This window comes from Sciurus carolinensis, chromosome 1, assembly GCF_902686445.1.
Source record: "Sciurus carolinensis chromosome 1, mSciCar1.2, whole genome shotgun sequence".
NCBI lineage: Eukaryota > Metazoa > Chordata > Mammalia > Rodentia > Sciuridae > Sciurus > Sciurus carolinensis.
In genome coordinates, this window is record NC_062213.1 from 67,651,518 (window position 1) to 67,677,676 (window position 26,159).

At 32.8% G+C, this 26,159-nt stretch overlaps 1 protein-coding gene across 7 annotated transcripts in view; it reads right to left on the minus strand.

The window, feature by feature from the left end:
- The window catches only part of Cspp1 (centrosome and spindle pole associated protein 1), a 126,009-nt gene that overhangs the window by 52,119 nt on the left and 47,731 nt on the right, over positions 1–26,159 (minus strand). For 5 of the 7 annotated variants that reach the window (XM_047547462.1, XM_047547448.1, XM_047547453.1 and 2 more), the window contains 8 exons: positions 25,410–25,480; positions 18,375–18,468; positions 17,375–17,432; positions 15,356–15,564; positions 13,160–13,281; positions 12,325–12,403; positions 5,743–5,872; positions 3,798–3,945 (listed from right to left, as the gene is read on the minus strand). In XM_047547462.1, the coding sequence (XP_047403418.1) occupies positions 3,798–3,945; positions 5,743–5,872; positions 12,325–12,403; positions 13,160–13,281; positions 15,356–15,564; positions 17,375–17,432; positions 18,375–18,468; positions 25,410–25,480 (911 nt within the window). The remainder of the gene's footprint in view (positions 1–3,797; positions 3,946–5,742; positions 5,873–12,324; positions 12,404–13,159; positions 13,282–15,355; positions 15,565–17,374; positions 17,433–18,374; positions 18,469–25,409; positions 25,481–26,159) is intronic. The other 2 variants (XM_047547476.1, XM_047547468.1) reach the window with 1 other exon arrangement.

Genomic DNA, 26,159 nt, shown 5'->3' on the forward strand with positions numbered 1-26,159 from the left:
TGGTACACATCCAAACAATGCAACATTTTTTAATAATAACAAATTACTAGTGACATATGGAAATGTGGATGAATATTACAAATATTATGCCAAAAGAAAAATGTCAGAATCAAAAGATAATACTATCATGACACAAGTTAGCAGCAGCAGTTTGGTAAAAGAAATGACTATAAAGGGACTCGAGGAACTTTTTGCATTGCTGGAAGTGTTCTACCTCTTGATTGTGGTAACAGTGGTTAGTAGAACCAGCCATCAAAATTCACTAAATTTTAAAACTGAATAATTTTATTGCATGCAAATTTTATCCCAACAAATAACATAAGAAACAAACACAACTCCAATACATAAAATACAAATACTTAAGAATATATGAAGAAATATTTAATCATGCTACTAATGAATTAGAACTACGAGATGCATTTGGCAATCTTTTGTGTTGGTTAAGTTTTTAATTTTACTGTCACAATTCTATCTTTGTTGACTTTTGTCTTTGAGTATAGAGTGTTATGTTATTTTCACACAGTTGTATTTGTCTCTCTTTTCTCCTTTGCAGCATTTTTTGAAGGTAGTTATTTTTCATGAATGTCTTTTGAGGGTTAAGATTTTGAACTACTATGTTTTGTTTTGGTTTTGTATTGTTTTTCACTTGTCTTATTTCTCCTGACATATCTTCTCCCTTTTCCCAGCTCCTCTATTAACAGTCAAATTCTATTGATCTTTCACTCTTCCTTTAATTGTTCACTTCTATTTTCTCTCCTCTTCCCTCATAATCATCACATCCTACATCTCTTCTGCATTCTCCCTGTTCACATTTTGGGAAATTGCAAACCCTTCCAAACTTATTGTTTTTACTGTTGACAATTCCTTATCATACCATTTCTGTTTATTGTGCCAATTAACACTGTAGATGTCGAAATACCTAAGTAACAGTATCCACTGACACCACAGAGAAGGAATTTAGAAAGTTCATAGTTGAACTGATTTGTGAGGTCACAGACAATGTAAGGAGCAAAAGCAGAGAGCAAATATAGGAAGTGAAAACTCACTTCAATTGAGATTCTGAAAAACAATCAAAGAGAAATCCTCAAAATGAAGGAATCAATAAACCAAATTAAAAATTCAATGGAAAGCATCACCAACAGACTAGATGACTTGGAAGATAACATTTCAGGCAATGAAGATAAAATATGTAATCTTGAAAATGAAGTTGACCATGGAGTAAACTTGTTAGAGACCATAAACAGAATTTCCAATAAAAATGAAAATTTAAGATTTATTGGGATAGATGAAGGCTCAGAAATATAAACCAAAGGAATGCACAATCTTTCAATGAAATAATATCAGAAAATTTCCCAAAACTAAAGAATGAAATGGAAAATCAGATATAGGAGGCACACAAGACTCCAAATAAACAAAATTATAATGACCCACACTAAGGCACATCATTATGAAAATGCCTAACATATAGAATAAGGGTAGAATTTTGAAGACAAAGGGGAAATGAAGGGGGGGTTGAGAAAGGGAAAGATAGTGAAAAGAATACTTTCCTTTTATATATATATGAATCACCACAGTGAATCTCACCATATGTACATCCACAAGACTGGGATCCTAATAAGAATAAAATATAGTTCATGTTTGCATAAATATACAAAAATGAACTGCCATGTATAACTGAAAAGAAAAATTAAAAATTTCTAAAAATTAGTTCCAATGTATTTGATAAAAGAGTGTACCTTTTCAATTTCATGGCATAACTGCGGTATTAAATAAGCAAACTAAACATTACTACCAAAAATGAAAATCTCAGAAATGTTTTTTTTCTATCCCCATTAGGTCAGACAATTCTAAAACAATATTTTATAATTCAGTAACCCGCATTTATCCTGCTTATTTCCACCAATTAAATGCATACAAAATACCATAACTGTATTATCTGAACTGAAAATAATTTTAGAGTCACTCTGAAAAGATCTAAGAAATTAACCTATTTCCAGTGTTTCAGTCATTAAAGCACCTCTCCCATGGCAATTTTCTATTTTAAATTTCCTGTGGTAAATTTCTATCAACTCACAATTTAGACTTCCAAGAGCAAAACTACTTATATAATTATCAAAACTCCTATCCTCCTCTTGGGCATAGAGAAAGCTAAACTTCCCAGTTACTCAAGCAGTTATGTTGGAATCCACCTATAATTAGTTTTGAACAACAGAATGAAGTCAAAGGTGACATCTCTTCACTTCCAAGTCAGGACTCAACAAAAACCTCAACTTGTAGCTAGACATGGTGGCCCACACCTATAACTATTCAAGAGGCTAAACCAGAAGGATCACAAGGTCAAGGCCAGCCTCAGCAACTTAGTGAGACCCTCAGCAACATAGCAATAACCTGTCTCAAAACAAAAACAAAAAAAGAACTGGGGATGTAGCTGATTCAGCTCAGTGGTAAAGCACCCCTGGGTTCAATCTCCAATACACAGAAAAGTAAAAAATTCTCAACTAGTCCTCACTACCCCACCATGTTCCCAGTCTGTGCAGCTAGAAGTTAAAACAAAATGGAGACATAATGGAAAATATCCAGGTCCCTAAGTCATTTCTTGGAGGAGAACCAACATCAGAATGTGACATAACTGAGAAGTAAACTTCAACTGAGAATTCAGAGTTGTTACAGTGCTTTTCATTAACTGCCTTAATTAACACCTTTAAGTAACACCTTTACTTTAAAAGGAAATACGGCACTACGCATAAATGGAAAATCAGAATTTTCCTAACAATATATCCAAATAAACATTTAAATATTACAATAAAAATGTTCATCTATGCATCACCTAAAATCATCTCATCTACAAAAAAATTTTTTAAAAGTAACATAGAGTTCCATCTTCCACAATTGTGAGGAAAGTATTCATGAAACGAAGATAGCAAAGAAACAAATCTTTTGGGAAGAAAAAAAGTTACCTTATTGAGTCTCAAGTCTATCTTTTAAAAAAATTTAGTGAAGAATAAAAGCCATAATTCAAGGATGGTAATAACTAAATATCTAGCAATCTTCTCATTTTATCCCTTACTTATCCCTATAACATATAACACTTGAAGAACATAAAATCTACATTTTTAATATCTTAATAGGTATTTTTCTATCATCCTTTCTCATTTCTAATCAATTTTCAAAAACATTTATCTTACTCCATTTTTAATCAGTTTAATTATAAGCTAGTTAGAAACTGTTAATATATAAAGCAAGTTATAAAAAGACTTTTTCAAACTGTTCCATTACTAGATCAAAACTTCTGAGAATATATAACTGAAAAATAACAACATAATTCTGCAATCTGACATAAAGTTTCTGAGATCAAGTATTTTTTTCAAAGGAGCTCTTACATTGAGCAGATATACTCCACATATAAATTAAATACAAGCTCCCTTCCCACAATCCCAATTATTTATTTTTAAAATGGCTTACTAGTCTTTAAAAATAAAAAAAATTGTCAAACAGTTTTACCATTTTTACTACAAAATAAAATATTCTAAGTACTAGTTTGGGTAATACTTACCAACTACCACGAACTTTTCTGTGCAGTTGGGTTATATTATCAGAGGATGAACAATTTATAATAAAAATAAATTAACAGAATTCTGAAGTCTTTCTAACCTCTGCTATATTTATTATCAAAATGCTTCTTTCACATTAAGAAAAAAAGAGACCTAGCTTTAAATGTTGAATCCCTATACTCTTCACTCTTTCAAATATGAAAATAATTTAGTTTATTTTAAAAACAAGCCATGGAAACAGCATACTTATCAGGTTTCCTTTTGCATCCCTGAGAGGAGCACCACCTCCACCTTTCCCCCAAGGGTTGTAAACTCTCATTTCAGCTTCCAATTTAGCTTCATATTCTTCTTTTTCTTCGCGTTCTTTCCTCCTCCTTTCTTCTCGTTCCCGGATCTTGACAACATAAGATATATTTAAAATAAGTACTGACGAGTGTGCTGATACAAGTGGTTAGTAACATCATATATTTCATTTTTCTGGTTTAGAAAGAAAAAAAAAACCTGGAGTTTTTTTTTTTGTTGTTGTTTCTTTTTTGTTTTGCAGTACATCTCACTATAAAGTTTATAATTAACAAATAAATGCAATATTCAACTTATAAACACCTGAATAGCTGGAATATATGCCTGCTATCCTTCCCATCCCATCATTCTACCAGAGACCTTTCCAGCTACTAACCCCACTTGAAACTCAACCAACTCCTCCCTCTCTCCCCACTTCTACTCCAATCATTTCCTTCCCAACCTCACCAGTTCTATGGGACCATTAGGATCTCACAGTTTCCTTTCATATATAGCTTTTCATGGTCTAATCCCTACCTCATCAGACCTACTCTTCCTAGGTAGTCTATTTCCAGAATTCAGAAGGTTGAAGGTTCAAAGCAAGTACAGATTTATAAAAACACACAAAACAAATACATTCTTATTATCACAAAGTATAAGCACAAGATTGTTCTCGAGATATATGGATAGGCAATGAATAAAAATCTACATTTTGGAAAGTCATTTTTTAAACTCAAAACCATGTGCATGGTAAATTTAGGTACTCTTTCACTCCAGCAGAGCCAAAGAAGTCATCACACACATGCCATACTTCTAGAGTTGAGAAATCTAGGTTTGTCAGTGATATTTTTAATATGCTCACTCAAAATTAACTCTCCTATTTGTAGAATCCTAACATATAAAAAATAATGGTGCTTATTTGATAACTTTAAAAAAAAAACTATCTTTTATCTTTCCAAAAGGTTCCCCATGTAAAAGTTGAAAAAAAGTATTTTAAGATATCCAGATAGAATTTTACAGAAGTTACCTTAGTTTAGATAGATATATAGTCATCTACACAGATTTATAACACGAGTCCCAGAGCCTTCCCAGAGATAAAATTGGGGGGGAAAAAAAAACCTGTACATTTGATAGTTAAATTTGATATTTAAATAAACTCTCTTTGAGCATTACAAGCAATAACAGAACCCATTACCTTCTCTCACTAAACATATTCTACTACATGTATTTATTCCCTGTCTTGATTTATAGCCTCATTATTCTCCTACATTAGAACATTCAACACTCAGAATCACCTTCAAGCCCTCTGCTCTTTCTCATTCACTATATCTAAGTCCTATCAATGAAACCTCAGAACTGTCTCTTGGATATCCTCACTGCTTCTTCATTTGGTTCAGGGCCTTAAAACCTCCTGACTGGACTACCTCAGGATTTACTGGATTTCTCGGCCACATCTCTTTGCCAACTGTTCACAAGTTATCTTCCTAAAAGTCAAATTTCCTTATATCAACTAATCCTTTCACCTTTCTCAGATTAAAATTTCCTTCTTTTTGGCTGTCCATAACAAGATGAACCTGAAAGCTCTTTATTACCTAATCCTTCACAATCCAGCACAATCTAACTCTCCAGCCTCTCCACCCAAAACAATTTAATTCTCCTAATATGCCAGGAATGTCCAACTTATTCTTCATATAACATGCAGTTCAACCATTAACTACCATGTGAAGCCTACCCAATAATCCCAGGTAATTACTCTCCCTATTCTATGCTTTCCATAGCATTCCAGTATATCTATTTCAAAACTTATTAAATTGAATTATAACTGTTTTTTCCCTGCCCTGCCATATCCTGAGTTCTAAAGGACCACTGTGTTAACAAATAAGATGTTAGACACAAAATGAATGGTGAATACCTGCTGTTGCAAAGCTTCTTGATAAGACTGAAGTGATTGTTTAGAAGGCTTTGGTTTATCTTCAAAAAACAGTCCTGAATTTACTGCTCGATCATTTGTGATTTTCAGTTCATTCTGTCCAACTGTATTCCTACATCAAAAAAATAATTATTTGAATCCATCTGTCATTCAAGAATAAGAAAATTCAAAAAGAACATGCAATAGTCCTTTGAAACAGATCGGCATATAAAAACATCTTCAAATAAGAGGATATTCTCTATAGGTCAGAGAGTAAACCTTAGGCAAGTAACCTCTTCATAAGTTTCTTGCCCCTGTCTGTTTTGAAACTTTCAAATACCTGATCTATTTCTTGATCTAGGTGATTGTTGCTTGGGAATGAAAACACTTTGGGATAGTTCATCGAAAAGTTACATAGGATTTAGGCACTTTTCTGAATATATAAAAATAACCACACACAGGAAATTCCCCAAGTAACACCATAACAAATAATGGTTTACTTAGTAAAATATTTAACTAATAAAAATTACTTTCTAACCATCTCAAAAATAAAACAATATAACATAAAAAGTCTGTTCCAAATAGAAAGGGTTTTAAGATATATGTAGACCAAAGTTCAGGAAGAAGGGAAGAAATACAGGGGTATGAATTTTATATACAGATCAATAATTTTTAGCAAATTTACAGTTGTACAATCATCACCACAATGTAGTTTTAGAACATTTCCATAATCCACAAAATATCCCTTATATCAATTCCAACCAATTCCGACTCCACCCTCCTCCAGTCACTAAGTAAATAGCCTAATTATTGTCTCTACAGATTTTCTCTTTTGGAACATTTTATATAAAAGGAACCATATAATATGTATGGATTCCTTCAATGACCATATTTTGAGGTTGATTCCTTTCTATTGCTGAATAGTGTCTTCATTGTGTGGATACAAAATATTTTGTTTATCCCTATTTACAAGTTGATGGACATATGAATTATTTCCACTTTTTGGCTATTATAAATAATACTATGAACATTCAAAACAAGTCTTTGTATGTATATGTTTTATTTATCTTGATTGTATGCACAGGAGTAGAATATAGTAACTTTTTATTTTAAAAACTGCCATTTCCTACAACTATTTTTATACATTACTTTTGCATTCAGTAATTCTACCAAAACACTTATTAATTCTAACATATCTGTATATGCTTTTTAAAATAATACTACTTTTCTCTCTTCTTTTCTCATCCATGTATCTATGTCAGTATATGCTTTTATAAATAATATCAGTTTTCTCTCTTCTTTCATCCATATATCTATGTCCTTTCTTTCTCTATTATTTTTGCCCTAGTTACAATTATTAGGCTGAAAAGAAACCGTGTTAATAAGAACAATCTCAAAAATAACGTTTTAAATATGTCATCATTAAAATAATAATGTAGCTTTTTCACATTTATTCTTTCATGAGTTATGTAATAGTTATTAAACTAATGGACGCTAAAATTTATTTTTTTTTTCTGTACCAATTGATAGGATCACATAGCTTTCCTTTCTTATTAGTATATTACAGTAATTGATTTTATAATATTGACTAGATCTAAATCCAGTTTGTATGTCAGACACTGTTCGAGAAACTTCACATATTTAATTCAGCCAATACTCGTAATATCCCTATATGTTTGCAGAAAGAAAGAGTTTAATAATCACAGTTACCTGAGGCAATGATAATAATTCAGATAAGCAAAAACCTAACCAATAAAAGTAAAGGAAAAAATGTGGGAAATGGTATGTTTATAGAGTCTTGAAAAGCTCCAACATATTTCTGGGAAAATAGAAAGCCACATGCATGTGCTGCTGGGCAATATTCAGAAAGGCTCCAAGAATAATCTCTCACCTCTGGCTGGCATTGAGGATCTATGAATATAGGAAGTGAAAGCTAAAGTAAAGACATAAACTGCCTGTATACTGAAGGCTTGCCTCAATACACACACAGAACTTCTTGGCAAAGGCTGAGAAACTTCCTGGTTCAATGACTTTATAGAAATCTCAGTGCAACCATAAGCTTAGCTATTAAGCTAACCTAAAAGAGGCTTCAGGGGTTAACTAGCCACATAAGGTACTTAAAATATAGACATGAAAACAAAAAACAACAAACAGCAATAACAATTAGGCATGTGGAGGGAAGAGAATCTGATTTTCAAAGATGCCAAATTATGTTTTTCTAAATGTACAATTTTCAATTAAAAAAAATTACGAAACTTGCGGGGTGGGGGGACAGGTAAGTATGGGTCATATGCTGGAGGAAAAGCAGTCAATACAAATCATCCCTGAAAAATCCTAAGCTTTAGACTTACTTAATATAGATTTATAAACAGCTGTTAGAAACACATCAGAAGAATTAAAGGAATTAAATTATGAGAACAAAATTTACCAATGTTTATCAATGAGACAAATTTTTTGAAATTTTTTTAAAAACTAAATAGAAATGATAGAGTTAGAAAGTATAACAACTGATAATAAAATAAATTCTCTAGAAGAACTCAACAACAGATTTTTAACAGCCAGAAGGAGCAATCAGTGAATCAGAAGACAGGTCAACTGAGATTTTCTAGTCTAAAGCAAAGAAAAAGACTGAAGAAAAATGAGCAGTGCCAGGCACGGTGGCACAAGTCTGTAATCCCAGGGGCTCAGGAGGTTGAGGCAGGAGGATGGAGAGTTCAAAGCCAGACTCAGCAAAAGTGAGGCACTAAGCAACTCATTGAGACCCTGTCTCTAAACAAAACACAAAATAGGGCTAGGGATGTAGCTCAGTGGTCGAGTGCTCCTCAGTTCAATCCCTGGTACCCCCCCCACAAAAATGAGCAGAGCCTTAGAGACCTTGTGGAACACACCCTCAGGTGAACAATGTATGCATAATAGGAGTCTCCAAAAAAGGAAACAGAGAAAAGGACATAAAGAATATTTAAAAACATACACACACACACAAAAAAAAGAATATTTGAAAAATGGACAAATATTTTGCAAAATCTGATGAAAAATATTTACACATCCATTAAGCTCATCCAAATGAGAAAAACTCAAACAGATTCACAACTACATATATCACAAACTGCTAGTAGATAAAAAAACAAAAAGAAAACCTTGAAAATAGCAAAAGAATGACCAACCACTTATCATATACAAGAAATTCTCAGTAAAATTAACAGTTTATCAGAAACCACAAAGGACTGAAAACAGGGAAATGACAAATTCAAAGTCTGTCAACCAATATAATTCTATATCCACCAAAACTACCTTTCAAAAATGAAATTAAGATACTAAGAAACAAATCATTCCTAACACACCTGTTCTATCAGAATATTAAATATTAAAAGAACCCTTCAGGTTGAAATCAAAGAACGTTTGACATAACCAAGGAAACACAAAGAGCAATAGTAAAGGTAACTACATATACAAATAAAGATATTACAATGTTACTATGTTAATGAGATTAAATAATCAAAGATGTAATTTGACAGTAATAGTATCAAGTAGAGGAAAAGGAATGATATTGAAGAAAAAGTATGAATATTAACTTGGGATTAATCTAAACTCAATTATTCTAAATTAAGATATTAATTTTAATCTGAGCAAAGCCACAAAAAAACAAAGAATTATACTAAAATAAAAAGGGAATTAAAACATAATGCTATTAAACGTTTAAAACAAAACAGTAAGGGAGGAATAGAAAAACAAAATGACATAAATGTATTAAAAAAAACTAGCAAAATGGCAGATAAAAATCCTACCTTAACAAGAATTACACCAAATGTAAATACTGGCCAAGGCTAGAAGAATGGGTAAAACAAATAAAAAAATAAAAATAAAAACCAAACTACAACTGCCTTTTTGTCTACATACAGAAATCTTTTGGAGTCAAAGAAAAATAAATTGAGGGCAAACTTGGAAAATGTTGTTCTAGGATAAAGACAGACATTCAGATCAAGGAAACAGAACAGAGAGCCCCAAAATAAACTCTTATATGGCCAAATGAGTTTTCACAAAGGTGCCATGACCCCTCACTAGGGGAAAGGATAAATGGGCTAGGAAACCAAGATAACCACATCAAGAGAATGAAGCTGAACATTCAACATCATAAAAAAAAAAAAAAAAACTCAAAATGAATCAAAGAATCCAAGGAAAGAACTAAAACATAAAATTTTTAGAAGGAAACACCAGGCAAAAGTTTCACAACATTGAATTTGGCGATGATTTTTGAATGTGACACCAAAGGCATAGGCAACAACAACAAACAAAAGATCAATTGGACTTCATGAAAACTTAAAAATTTTGTACATTAAAAGACAATATAAACAGAGTGGGAGAAAATAGTTGCATATCATATATCTAATATAAAGAATCAGTATCCAGAATATATAACAAAGAACAAATCAACAAAAACACACACAAAAAAATACTGGATTAAAAAAACCATTTGACCGGGCTGGGGTGATAGCTCAGTCAGTAGAGTGCTTGCGTTGCAAGCACAAGTCCCTGGGTTCAATGCCCAGCACCGAAAAAAAGAAACATTTGATCCAGCTATTCCACTTCTAGGCCTATACCCAAAGAACTTAAAATCAGCATACTACAGTGATGCAGCCACATCAATGTTCCTAGCTGCTCAATTCACAATAGCCAGATTGGTGTCCTTCAGTTGATGAATGGATAAAGAAACTGTGAGATATATCTATCTATCTATCTATCTATCTATCTATCTATCTATCTTTCTATATAGATAGATATATACACACAATGGAATATTACTCAGCCATAAAGAAGAATAAAATTATGGCATTTGCAGGCAAATGGATGAAACTGGAGAATATCATACTAAGTGAGATAAGCCAATCTCATAAAACCAAAGGGCAAATGATCTCGCTGATAAGCGGATGATGACACATAATGGGGGGTGGGAGAGAGGCAAGAATGGAGGAAAGAGGACCTGTATAGAGGAAAAAGAGGGGTGGGGGGGGTGGGAGGGAAGGGAAAAAAAAAAGTAGTAGAAATGCAAAATTTTTTAAAAATCCTTTTCTAGTTGTTGATGGACCTTTATTTGTATGTGGTGCTGAGACTCAAACCCCGTGCCTCACGCATGCCAGGCAAGCGCTCTACCACTGAGCTACAACCCCAGTCCTAGAAATGCAGATTTTAATGTGAAAGCCTCAATTTTAAAATGCAGACTTACATATATGATAATACAGGCCAAACGAAATGTGACTGTAAGACTAATTTGACTTAAGTGCTCCTATGTAAGATCTTAGCTCTTTGGTGTAGGAACTTGGGGTATTGAATGTCCTTTTATTTATCTGTGAGATAAAACAAATCACAAATTTCTCAAAAAAAAAAAAAATTGGCAAAGGACTTGAACAGATTTCTCCAAAGGAAATACACAAATAGCCAAAAAGCACACAAAAATATGTTCAATATCACTAAATCAGAAGGGAAACACAAATCAAAACTATAATGAAATACTACCTCATATCCATTAGGATGACCAATATTAAAAAAAAACTGAAAATAGCAAGTGTTGACGAGTATGTGGAGAAACTGGAACCCCTGTGTCCTGGTGGTGAGAATAGAAGATGGTATAGCTAATGAGAAAAGAAGTATGATCAATTCCTTTAAAAAAAAAAAAAAAAATTCAGAGGTTTGGGGCCCCAGGCCTTGTGCAAGCTAAGTAAGTACTCTACCACTAAGCCATAGCCCCCAGTCCCTTTAAAAAGATTTTTAAAAGAATCATAGCCAGGCACAGTGGCACACGCCTATAATCCCAGAAGCCTGGGAGGCTGAGGCAGGAGGATCACAAGTTCAAAGCCAGGCTCAGCAATTTAGCAAGGCCCTAAGTAACATATTGAGACCCTGTCTCAAAGTAAAAAATAAGAAGGGCTGGGGATGTGGCTCAGTGGAAAAGCACTCCTGGGTTCAATCCCTGATATCAAAAAAAAAAAAAAAAAAAAAAAGAATAAACATGATCCAGCAATTTCATTTCTGGACACATGTCAAAAGAATTGAAAACAGGGTCTCAAGCAAAGATCTGTAAAACAGCAGCATTTTTCAAAACAGCTAAAATTTAGAAGCAACCCAAGTTTCTATGAATGGATTAATAAGCAATATTTATGGTATATAACATATAATGTACTATTATTCAGCTTTCAAGTAAGGAAATTCTGATGTGCCATAACAGATGAAAATTAAGAACATTATGTTAAGTGAAAAAAATCACAAAAAGACAAATACTGTATGGTTTCTACTCATATAAGGTATTTATAGTAGTCAAAATCATAGAAAATAGAATGGTGGCTTATGAAGAAAGAAGATTATGAGAGAAGGAGACATGAGGAATTATACCATTATTGTTCAATGGCTATAGCATTTCACCTGACAAGTTAAAAAAGTTCTGGAGATGGTCGTATAACATTATGAATGTATTAAGTACCCCCAAAAAAGTTTGCTTAAAAATGGTTAAGATGGAAAATTTTATGTCATGTATATTTTAATCCATAAAAAAAACAGTAGGGAAAAAAATTGTTCTTTTAACTAACGACTTACACAATAGGCTGGGCTAGTTGTTGGGTAACAGGAGTCCTAACATAAGCTGCAGGTTGTACTCCCATCATTCCTGAACCATCTTAAAAGAAAAAAAAAGAAATAAAAACAATTATTTCAGAGTACCCTTTTAAAAACACTTTATCCCTAAAGGAAAAAACACATGATGAAATGTTTGCTGAGTAAAAGCATCAATATTTTCTTCTGGGTTAGGGATTAGCAAAGACTACCACCAGAAAACAAAATAATTATGTCTTAAATCTAGATGAAAAGGAAATAACTATCAAATATTACTAAGTTTTTAAGTGGGTATTGCTATTGGTTCAATTTGGTTTGTCCCCCAGCACTCACACAGGAGTTTAATCCCTTAACAGAAATAAGAAAGTAAAAACTTAAACTGACTGTGGTGTTTACAGTGAGAACTTTAAGAAGTAATTAGATTAGGTTAGGTTATTAGGTTGGATTCCCAATGATTGAATCCTGGTGGCTTTATAAGGAAGGACTACATGAACAGAGATCTATGTACACATCTGCCACAATGGCATCTGGCAGATAGGGAGGGACCTCACAAAAGCCTATACAAACTGTTTGAATTTTGGGTCTCCAAAACTATAAGCCAAAATAAACCTCTATCCTTCAAAAAGTAGCCTGTTTCATGTATTTCATTATAATAACAAAAATGGACAGATATATATGTTTACTTTATTAAGTTACTCAGTATGTAATACTTCAATTTAGAGAAGCAGTAGGCTTTTTTATTCACATATTTTTGCCTGCATATAAACCAATGCTCTTATGAAACCACTGGAAAAAGATATTTACCCTAGAGATCACTTACAATAAGCAAGACCAGGATCCAAAGTGTTTCTGGCACCATAAAAATAGTATGCATCATCATAAGGAGTTCGATAGTTGGTAGCTAGAGGTGGAAGAATGGGAGGTGGAGGCAGAGGTGCAACCCTATATCAAAAGAAAAATGGAAAATTCTTCTCTTTACAACAAATTTTTAATCATTATTATTTTGCAAAAGTAAAATAATTGGAATCCCAATTGCTAGTTTAGAAAAAGCACACTCTAATTTTACTCTAATTCGTTAAAAAATTATGATTAAAAGCAAATCATACAGCATAATATTTCACAGTCTCAAGTACAACACTTACACACAACAAAAACAAGAGTCCATCAATTAATACCCAATAATCATTATGTGCCAATATCAAACAAAAAAGAGATACAATCCCTGGCACTCCAAAATAATAACAAAAAGTAAACAATTACAATCAAGTACAGGAAATGAAATAAAACAAATAGACACAAAGTGCTATATAGCAATACAGCATAGGGACATTTGAACTTCAAAGAAAAAGAGGAACATGGAAAATTTCCATGTTATTATAGTCAACTACACACAGAAAAAAGGAACCAGTTCAGGAAGAGAGGTAAACAAGCTACAAAACATTATAATTACAAATTATTCCATTTGGGGAAATGGGTATATTTTTTTAACTTATAAAATGTTCTTTCACAGGAAGTGAACCATAATGGGAAATAAAAATTACTTAAATATCAACAGTAAAAGTCTTGATGAAATCTTTAGTATTACATAAACTTAAAATTTCTAAAAAACTCAACTTTGGCATTTTATTACTAATTAGAAAATAGCTCTGTATTTCCACCAATGCAGTATTTTTCTAATACTAAAACTGATAAAGGGAAATCCTGTAGTTAACAGAAAGAGAAAAGAAGCAGTCTAAAATATTTTCAGTTTTGAGTTTATCTTAACAGATTCTCCCTTATTAATGTACTCCAAAATGATTCTGAAGAGTTAAGAAATGCATTAAAGAATAAAGTTCTGAGAGCATGAAAAAACATGCATTAAAGTTCTCTTCTGTAGCAAATATTTCTCACATTTACTAGTTACTCCATGTGTCTAACCTCACTATCTTCACATCAAAGATACATCAACAAAGAAGCTAATAACTATTATGAAAAAGAGCTGTTATCATCAACTCCTAAATTTTATAGACTTACATAATATTTAATCCTCACAACTCTGTAACCATAGGTAAGAAAAATATTCCTATTCCACTTTTACAAATGAAAAATTAAAGTTCAATAAAGGTGTAGATGTGAAGTAAAGTATTACTTTATCATCTAATGATAAAACCACAATGCTCTGTCCTTTCAATCCCCATCCCTGTCTTTTGAGTACAGAAGCCATTAGAGGAAATGAAGTACTTGAAAAATACAGCCCTATGATTTGTTAATAACAAATAAAAGACCAAGAAGGAAGGACCACCCAGAAATATCAATGTTTTAAAAGTTTTAAAACAAAAACCTATAGACTTAAATACATTATGCAAATGTAATGAATGTTAATACTAGTAGACAAAAAATAAGATTGAATCCTACAAAAAGGAAGTATAAACCAGAAAACAGCAGTGTTAATAGGATTTTCTTTATGTATATAGTCTAGTACAGAATGATGCCTTTTATAGAAATCAAATCTTTACTCCAATACCTAAATTACAGTTTTCATACTCTCCATGCTTTTATTCCAGACATTTGAGTTGCATAGCATCATAATAATCACAGAGAAAGAACTGAAGGAAAAAGAAGCTAAAATAAAATCATATATACAAAAGACCCACATTAGAAACTTCCTGCATAAGTTGAAGGAAGAACTCAATGTTTGCCAAGTGGAAATAACAAGATTGAGGATAATGCATACCTTCTTTATGATAAAGGATTATAAAAATATGACCTAAGCCTAAAATTTACTTAGTAATTCATTCTACAAATATAATCATCTTTAAACCAAAAAAAAAAAAGAATGTTATAAAGATTTCCCTTGTTCCTATAATAGTTTTAGAGCAACAACAAAAATCAATTTCATGAAAAATTATTTGACAAAGCTATTAAATGATACAAAACCTCCGAAGGATAATGTCATCTGCTTCAGCATATCCTTCTAAACATAATATATAACAATACCTTACCTAATTCCAAAACACAAAACATTTTAAACAAGCACCTGGGAGGCACCATTTCACCAAAAGTACTGTTGAGTCCATTGTGCAAATCTTCATTCTGAGAAGGGACGGAGTAAACTGATGGAATGGGTGGGACAGACGGGGCAGATAAAGGAGGGAGAGGTGTCTGGAAAGCTACTCTGGGTCTTTCAGGTGGAATCATCTCTTCAAAGTGTCTTGGTGCTGTACTAAACTGCTTTAGTCTATCAGGCTAAAATAAAGAAAGAAAAATCTGTTTGTTAACATAGAAATTGTAAATTAAAAGATGGAAGGGACCTTAAGAGACCCTTTATCCCCATAGTCACTTAAGATAGTCACAGAATAATTTTACAGCTATAAAATATTTAAAGATCTAATTCTTATATTACAAATGAGTAACTGAGGCTCCCAGAGAATTACATGAATCACATAAGGTCTTGCTGTTAAATTTAACATGCCAATATATCGCATTAAAAGCTCAGGTTTATAAAAGGAAAGTGAAAGCTACTTCAGAGATAAAAATACTTGTCCAACAACTAAAGCCAAATAACAATTTTAAATACAGTACTCTATTATAGCACAATTCTATGCTACTTCTCAATCCATTTCTAATAGCAAAATACTCTGGAGAAGAAGGTTGGCAAACACTTTCTGTAAAGGGCCAGACAGTAAAGATATTAGGCTTTGCAGGCCACATAATCACTTCAGAACTACCGAACCCAGCCACAGAAATGAGGGAGGCTGTGCTGCAATAAAACATTATTTACAAAAGCAAACAGCAGCAAGGTTGGGTACAGACCACAGTTTGCTAATCCCTATTCTAGCACATAATTTTTAATTATTATTTGATTTGTTATTTGATTTGAACATCAAACATAAACCCAAAAGTAATGTTCAATTATTGTTTCTAATACTTATTTATTCTCATAAATCAACTTGACTCTCTTTAGGTATTTCAATTTGAAGATAATGTCACACAATCTAAAATTTAACATGCCAATATATCACATTAAAAAGTTCAGGTTTATAAAAGGAAAGCAAAAACTATTTCAGAGGTATATGTTGGTAGAAGAAAATATATTTAGCTTTGGAATTTATTTTCTTTTTCTCTGCCATGGTTTTCTTCTCAGGTTAATCTACAAGTTTTATTCTGTGAACAGTCAGAAGCGCATGGGGGAGATCCTGGTATAGTATTAAGCTTTTTTCTGCTGGGGTTTGAACACTGGGTTTATGACTGTTAAGCACATACTCTACCATTGAGCTGTATCCCCAGTTCTAGTATTAAACTTTTAAAAGCAGATAATCCAAAGGATGTATACTTAGTAACTAAGTCAATCAAAAGCTACCTATAGTTGAATAATAATTAGAATAATTTTAAAGATTTGCTGTAGCCCTTTTAAAGAATGAACTTTTTAATGAAATTAAAGGTCATAACTATCATTTAAAGATAAAACAAACACTTCCCTTAACAAACAAATACTATACACTCAACTACAAAAAAAGTACATTGTGGTAAGAGCAATAAATTGTTACCTCCTTCTTACTTAACTGCAATGATGTGAGTAATTCATTCCACTTAATGATGAGAATTGCAAAATTAAAGTAAAAATAAGATTATCATCTCTCTAGTTTTACATTAAATAACAATTACTAAAATGTTTAATGACTCAAATTAAAGTTTTCAGTTTCTTTGGAAATCACTTCCATATAAGAAAAGTAAGTAGCTAAGACATACATACCAAGAAAACTATTCACATTGATTCTAAGTTATACTGAGATAATTTTCCTCTGAAATGGTACAAAGTAAAGAACTAATTTAAAAGAAACTAAAAAATGATGCACAAATTAAAAAGGAAAAATTGTCTTAGGGAAATAAAAAATAGGTAAGAGTAAAGATTTATATTTCATAAGAACTAAATTAATTCCTGCTTAAACTGCTATAATCTTATAGTCCCCCAATATCCTCTATCCCCACCTGCCACTGCATTCAAGGCTTATTTGAATTAAAGACTGAAATATTAGAAGATGCCAGGAACCCTTACCGATTTCTCTGGGTCTTGTACTCCAGAAGCTGCCACTCTGAGTTCTAAATCTTTTTCTCTAAACAAAATTAAAGTTTTATATATTAAAAAGTTATTGTAAACACTATCCAAATTATAACCATCACTGAAACAAAAGTCTTCAAATATAAGTAATTCCTTTAACAATACAGCCTTAATACCAAAAAAATCAAATTTTCTGACCTGGTACAAAGTAAACTGGAATTTACATGGAACAGACTTAGAATAAGTATCTCAAAACCAGTGGGTGGAATAATTTCAAAAACGATTCACACAGAATAAAATACTAAAGTAAAACAAATCTTTATGAAACAAAACAATTATTTTTAGGGTACATATGTATTTTCAATTAAAAAAAAAAAAGAAGGGTAAAAATTTACAACCACACTTTCTAATAAGAATTTTTAAGAAAACAATGTTAAAGATGGCCAACATCCAATAGCAAATATTAGCTTCCTCTTAGGGTTCCAGGGTACCAAATGATGATAGATCTCAAATTCTCTAGAATCAAAATTTCCTGATTTATATCTTGTATTTTCTACAAGACAACAAACACTGAGACTTTTATACAATACAAATACCTGTAGTTCACCACATATTTATACTTACATTGCATATGTGTGTGTGCTTACCATATCAGAATGAAAAAAGGCCACATACTTTTATTTTGGTTTATATGTAAGGGATAATCCAATGGGCATACAGATAATGTTAAACACTACTCAAAAACAAAAACTGAGCAAATTAATGAAGGAAATAAAAAGCCTTTTATAGCATACATACAGTCTCATGTATCTATAACAAAAAATGAACACTCGTATTTGTTTCATTTTCCTTATTGATTTACAATGAAGTGATTAAATTATAGGTGATTTATAAATGAAAAATCACATTAGATCAAACAGCTCCTTAGTTTACCATGTCATTTTATGAATACCTTTTAAATTCAAAATACCGGTGTTAAATGCAAACCTTTCATTACCGTCTCTTGTTCTTCTGTTGTTCAGCCATTTGTTCCAATAGTTCTTGTCTGTATTTTTCTTTCCTTCTCTGAATAAGTTCCCGATCTTCACCTCCTAGACAGTGGTAAGAAAAAAACGCAGTCTTAGCATATACAACTCAAACTCAAGCTAAAAAAATAAAAAATAAAAACTTCATTTTTAATTATATCAGAGTAATTACTAAATATACAAGTACAGAAGAAATAATCACATGTATCAGTACCTCTTCAATTAATTTCATAATTTATGAGCTCCTACCATGTGTCCAACACAAGATACACTAGTAAATTCCCAAGCCTCTACCTTTAGTCAAAAATCTTCCGAAATAACATAATATTCTAATCCCCATCTCCAATGATTCCCCCATCTCCAATGCTCCCCCACCTCCAATGCTCCAATATAATATAGTTAATAACTCCATAAAACCCTTAAATTTAACAAATGTCCATTCAAAATGGACCTCTCAAAACCAACCTCCCCATTTTGTTTTTTGCTAATGGCCCAAATAAGGAGCCCTAACACCTCTCTATAACTTTGTTCATTCTCTCTTATTCAACCACATGAGTCCCCTTCTTTCTATTCAAAAAGCCATTAGCCTAGGAAAGGACTGCAGCAATAACTTCCTAACTACTCTCCCAAATTCCCTTCCCTGTACTCCAATACATCAAAGTACACTCACATAAGATTCAATGTCTTAAAATACAACACTTAATTATCTCTCAAAACAGGTCAATGGCTACCTCCATTCTACAGGGAAAAAAAAAAAAGAAATACAAACCTCTCGCCCTGGTATCACTTACGTAAAAATTCAGTTGATTAAAACCTTAGGATCCAGAGAAGAATATTATGATTATTGCATAAATTAGTGCCACAAAATAACCTCTTAATAAAGATATGCACAATCTAAACAACACTTAAAGTATGAGATACCAAAATGTAATAGACTCAGCAACTTGTCTACTGCCTTAATTATTGTTCTCTCAACCATTAGCGGGTATGCAGCATCTGAGACTGTCCACTCAGCATATATGTCAGCAAGAGTGAAGCTCCCCAAGTAGTAACCTGAATTATGTTCAAGTTAATAATGTTGTTTTATAATCAAAGTAATTCTCCATTCCACTTCTGACCAGGATGGAGTAATAAGCACAGCACTGTAAAAAACTAGAAAACTGGGCAAAACATAAAATAACTATTTTCCAGACACTAGATAACAAGAAGCACAGGATTATAATACCCAAGAGAAGGAAAATAAATGAGGTGAGCCCTATAATTATTTGAGTTTCTGCCCAAATGCAATTTCCATACCATGTGCACAAGGCAAAAAAAACTCAAACAGAACCAAGAAACCAAGTTCAAGTGAGCAAAGAGGGACTGGGAGTGGAAGGAAAGGCGGATCAGTGATAGAGTGCATCCTCGCTATGTGCAGGCCGGCCCTGGGTTCAATCTCCAGTACCACAAAAAACTAAAGTGAGCCAAGAGCAAAATTCAGGTATAAGAAAATGCCTGGAAGTTGTAGGGCAAAGATCCAAAAGGAAGTGTGCCCTTCAGACTTGCCTTCTAGTCTGAACATTCACATATTAATCCATTTGGCTAGAAAAAACACAAAGCATAACAAATAAGTGAAATTCATAGACATGAAACAAAGTAGAGAAACTCAAGTTCCCAAAAACTACTATAGAGTTCTCAGTGATTCCTTAGGGTTTTAAGGGAAGACCCAGAAAGGTCACTCCATAATAGTAAGCTATCCCTTGGAATGAATACTACTGTACACATCTCTAACTAAATTTGAAAAGAGGCCTCAAGAAGATAAAAATTCCTCCTTAGGAAAAGAGTAATGTGGCGATGTAAGGCAAAATTTGAAGATGATTCCTATGTTCTTTACTCCCTGGTGATGACTGCCTATATAATCCCCAACCCTTGAGTATAGGTGGGACCTATGACTTGCTCTTATATAATAAGAAGGAATGAAAGAAATTTACAGATGTAATTAGGTATCTAATCAGTTAATTTTAGAATAATCAAAGGGGATATTATCTTGGGTGGACCTGATATAATCAGCTTAAGGCCCTCAGATAAGAGAAAGGCCCTCTTTGAGCTCAGAAATTCTCAATGCTAGCATTATCAAGTGAGCAGTCTCAGTGAGAAAGCTCACATGGTGAGAAACAGCAAACAATCTCAAGTAACTCAATGAGTCACTAGTGTTCATCCTGTAAAAAGCCAGGCCCTCAAAACCAAAAGAAATAAATTTTGCCAAAACCCTGAAAGAGAATAAAAGCAGATACTTTCCCAAACATCCAGGTGAAAAACACAGCCTGGCTGATACCTGAATTATAGCCTTCTGAGACCATGAATATGTGTATGACCTTAACTAAGTAATGCCTAGACTTTGGATCTACACAATTTAAGATGTAATAAATGTGGATTGTTTTGAACCACTGAATTTATGGTAATTTGTGATAAAGCAATAGAAAATTAATAATACAATGAGAAAGCCATAACCATTAGAAAATTAGTCAATTAGAAAAAAAGCAAATAAATGACAGAAGATGAAACAGATAAGGATATTCAAATATATACTTATGCTCAAGAATTTAAGTGAAAATAGAAACATAATGAGAGAGAAAATGGAAGCCATTGTAAAGAACCAAAGGTGGAGTTTTGCTTATGCTTAGAAAGTAGAAATCCACATGGCTGGTGTAAGAGAAGAATGGAGGAACTTTGAATTGTGCAGAGGGAAATGGGGCAGGAGGGAGTGGGAAAAGAAAGCAGACTGAGACAGATATCATTACCCTATGTACATGTATGATTACATGAATGGTATGAATCTACATTTTGTACAATCATAGAAATGAAAAGTTGTACCCCATTTGTATACAATGAATCAAATGCAGTCTGTAAAAACTAAAAAATTTTTAAAAAAAGAAAGTAGAAAGCTACAAAAAAAACTATGCTCTGATCCTAAAATGAGAAAAAACCCAATCATTAACAAAATCATTAATTTTTTAAAAGCTCTTCAGAGAGCTAAAGTTACAAGCAACCAAATGAACTAAATGCCAAAGAGTACAAAAAAAAAAAAATGGAGAGATGGGATAATGCAAGAGTTTTAACTTAAGAGTTGCCCACCATAAAAGCAGGTAAGAAAACAGTAGAAACTTTAATAAATTCTTAAGACCATGTGTGGGCTAGAATAAGCTATGGAAACCCTGGAAGCCCCAAACAGAAATCTGTAATCAATATTCAGCCTCCACCAGATGCATATCAGAAAGCTTTGGATGGGGAAATACACGAATCCCAAAAGAGACCCTTCTGTGGCACTTAGGCAAAAATACATTACCCACTTTTCAGACTTTTCTCTCATACAAAGCAAAAGCCATAATCTACTGTTGAGAGGCAGAAAACTAGCTTAGACCCAGCATCCTACACTCTTACAAAGCAAAAGGTTGCTGCTCTTAGGTCAGGAAATTCTGATGCAAAACTCTGCACAGAATAAAGGAGAGGGCTGGGGTTGTGGCTCAGTGGTAGAGTGCTTCCCTAGCACGTGCGAGACACTGGGTTCGATCCTCAGCACCACATATAAATAAATGAATAAAATAAAGGTCTATCAACATCTAAAAAAATTAAAAAAAAAAAAAATAAAAAAAAAAAGAATAAAGGAGAGTTTGGCTACTACTCTGGAAAGGGGCAGAAACACTGAGAAAGTCTCATCCCTCAGATCAGATATACAGGAATAGCCCTGCCCCAAGTAACAGCAATCCACTGCTGAGGAGAGGGAAGCGTAAATAAGACACCCTCTGTTAGGGGCATTCAGGTCTTGCTGAAAACCTGAAAAGATGCAACAACACTGAGAATATCCCTACAGCACTCTAAGCCTCACACTGAAGGCAAGACTGTCAGAGAACTGAATACTTTCCTCTATGCAGAAGCAGAGAAAAATCATTAAGGATACATAAGACATAAAGACATTATGAACCAGCTTTACTTAATTGACACTCAAAAACCACACCATGCACATTCTTTCAAGTACACACAAAACATTTACCAAAAATAGGCTATATTCTGAGCCATAAAAAAAAAAATCAACAAACTTGAAATTATTGAATTATACAAATTAGGCTCTCAAACCACAAAAGACATCAACAGGCAGTCCACAATAAAAATACAAAAGGAAAAAAATCCCCAAATACATGGCAATTTATATACTACTTCTAAATAACCCATGATTCTATTACAAATTCCATAATACATTGTTATTTCACCCTAAACAGTCAACTATTTTTTTTGAGGATGAAAATAAACACACTAATGTATTATGCACATATTTACCAATTTTTGTACATGTATATATGTACAGATGATGGTATAAGAATACAAAATTGAAACTTTTATGTTATAAAATGGAACATAGAAAATTATCTATGCATAAAATAGTCTACCTGAGAACCTAATCAATTCAACTGAAAACATCTTAGGACTCAAAATATTCAGGAAGATGACATATTATAAAATGCATATTCAAAAAGTAAAGGTCAGAAATGAGGTTCTTTCAGCAAAATAGAAAGACAAATTTCAATTCAGTTGAAATGAGAATATCTTAACACTCAGAGCTGCCTAAAGATGGAATGCCCTGACTCCAGACATTAAGAACCCTGCAGATATATTCAAATATAGTCTGAGGGAAAATGACTTTAATGATTTGCTCCAAATATTATATAAAGTCGAATATCTCACTAAACAGTCAAAAGTAATTCCCCAGTTACACTAATGATAAACTCTTGCTGCTCACTTTTAAAATGTCAGTCTTAATCCTTTAATTAATAAAATTATCACTGAGTTTTCAGCTTAGAAAGGCATTTCTCCTATTTTTATTATAACAACTATATCATTAGAACATAGCGTATACTCTGACCTATTGCCAGGTTAAACTGGTCAGTTCTCACAAACATTACACTAGAATGAAATTCTAGATGCTGCTGGGCACAGTGGCACATGCCTGTAATCCCAGCGACTCAGGAGGCTGACGCAGGAGGATGGAGAGTCCAAAGCCAGCCTCAGCAAAAGTGAGGAGCTTTACTCATTGATACCCTGTCTCTAAATAAAATACAAAATAGGGCTGGAGATGTGGCTCAGTGGTTGAGTATCTCTGAGTTCAATCCCTGGTATCAAAAAGAAAAAAAGAAAAAGAAAAAAAAATTCTAGATGCTATGCCATTTTTCTGTAGTTATTTCAAGGAAACAAAAGTCTGAGAGTATAATGTGATTAAATGTCTCTAAGCCAGGATTTAAATTACTGACTGCTCTTAGGTTTAATAGGCCTAACATATTATTTAATTTCCTCATATATTTTATTAGAACCAAAGTTCAGTTAAATTTTTTTAACAGTTTTCACACAAATAAGAGACCTCTTTTGAAAGATACAAACAGGAAACAAAGTTCTCCTCGCACCACTTCTGAAATTGTGACAAGGGTAATACAACGAATTCGAAAGTTATATATTCTGAAAAGATCTTGACTTCTATATCATTTTGATCTGGAATGTTCCCAAAAAACTCATGTGTTGAAGTCGGGTCCCCAATACAGCAATGTTCTGAAGTGGGACTTTGGGGATCATGAGGGCTCTGATCTCATCAATGGATTAATCCACTGATGGGTTCATAATTGAGAGGACTATCAGGAGGTGGTAGAAACTGTAGAAGGTATAGTCTAGTGGGAGAAATAGGTCACTTAAGGACATTCTTTGAAAGGGTAAGTCTTGTCTCTGCCCTACCCCCACTTCCTGGCTACCATGAGGTAAGCATGTCTGCTCAATCACACAGTCCTGCCACATGATGTTCTGCTTTACCACAAGCCCACAGGGGTAAGGTCAAGCAACTATGAACTGAAACCTCTGAAAATAAATCTTTCCTCCTTTAAGTTGTTTATCTTAGTTAGGCACAACAACAGAAAGCTGACTAATACAACCTCTTATAAAACAAATATAAAATTTGGACCACTGTCATTATTTGAACAAAATACTTTCTCAGAAACTATATGGAAAGAAAACAACAAAGGAAAAAAATGGATCAGTTCCAAGAAATTGAACTAAAATACAAGGTAGTTTTGTGCCAGCTGAAGAAACAAGAAAATACAAACAACAACAACAAAAAATCACATATAAAATAGCATTTAAAAAAAAAAAAAAAAACAGCCATACTACAACAAAGTAACAAAGTACTAATAAAGCCAAATACAGTGAGTGGTGTACACCTATAATCCCCCAACTTGAGAAGCTGAGGCAGGAGGATCACAACTTCAAGCTCAGCCTCAGCAAGTTTAGAAAGACCCCTAAGCAACTCAGCAGGACCCTGTATGGAAATAAAAATAAGAAGAACTGAAGATGTAGCTCAGTAGTAAAGTGTCCCTGGTTTTAATCCCTAGTACCAAATTAAAAAAAAAAGAAAGAAAGAAAGAAAAAAGCCCATAAAATATTAAATTAAAAGCTTTTAACTCGCCACATGCAGTGACATGAACCAGTAATCCGAGTTATTCAAGAAGCTGAGGCAGCAAGGTTATAAATTCAAGGTCAGCCTGACCAACCTAGTGAGAACCCATCTCAAAATAAAAATTTTATAAAAGGGCTTGAAACAGACTTCTGTCCTGCTTCAGGCTGGCAAGCTCAGTGGCAGAATGCTTGCCTAGTATTCTAGGAGGTCCCAGTTTCAAACCCCAGTACCTCAAAAAACAAAAAACAAAAAAAAAAAAAGAGAGAGAGAGAGAAGTTATTAACTGAAACCAAAGTTTCATTCATCGTCTACAGAACTTATAGAAAGCACACCACCAAGCTAATTAGTTTTACAGTTATACACAGAACTATAAAATGCATGGTAAATGCGTAGCATGGTACTTATCATGAAGTAAGCACTGTGGATAAACATATTCTACTCTTACTAAAAATAGTACTACTTAGAACACCGAGTTCTCACTAAAACCTTTTATACAACATTCTGTAAAAGACTAATCAATTGGAAATTTTGTACATACCAAAGAGCATCCCCGCAAAAGGACTACAGATATCTCGATTAGCAGATTTGGATAGTTCATTATCTCGAGCACTACAACAGAAAGAAAAAAAAATTTTTAATTATTTTCAGGAAGCCAAATTTCAGTAAAATGTAGGTATGACAGTATAATATTTATATATTTGTAAAGGTAAAGAAAAATCATGGCATTTTAATTATTTATACAGTGGGATTCCAAATGTATTCAGGCTTTACAAAAATATAACCCTTGTCTTCAGTCAGTTTGATTGGCTTTACAATTCAAAAAATAAAATCCATTCTCATTAGAAATTATCCTATAAGGAAAATAAAGAAACTTGCATGTAAATAAGTCCTAAAAAAAGAAGAAACAGTATAGCCAATGCACACACTTGGAAAAGATCATTCCTTTAAAAATAAAATAAAATAAAAATAAAATCTTCCTTGAAAGGAGAAAAAAGATAAAAATCCCGCAATGAAAACTTAATTAGAACCAAATAGCAAATCCATTATTGCAAGTACTCTATATATAGTGTTACATATCCTCAAAGAAAATAGATACCTTTCTTGACATATGACAATATTACTTTCATTATATACTATAGATTAGAACTATTTATTCTTATGTATGAAAAGGAAAGCCACTAAAATGAAAAACTATTAACAGTTTGTTCTTTTCAACAGCAACGTGTAAGCACTAATTGTACAAAGGAAGCATAAATGTCATCTACTTGATAAGCTAAAAAAATCAAAA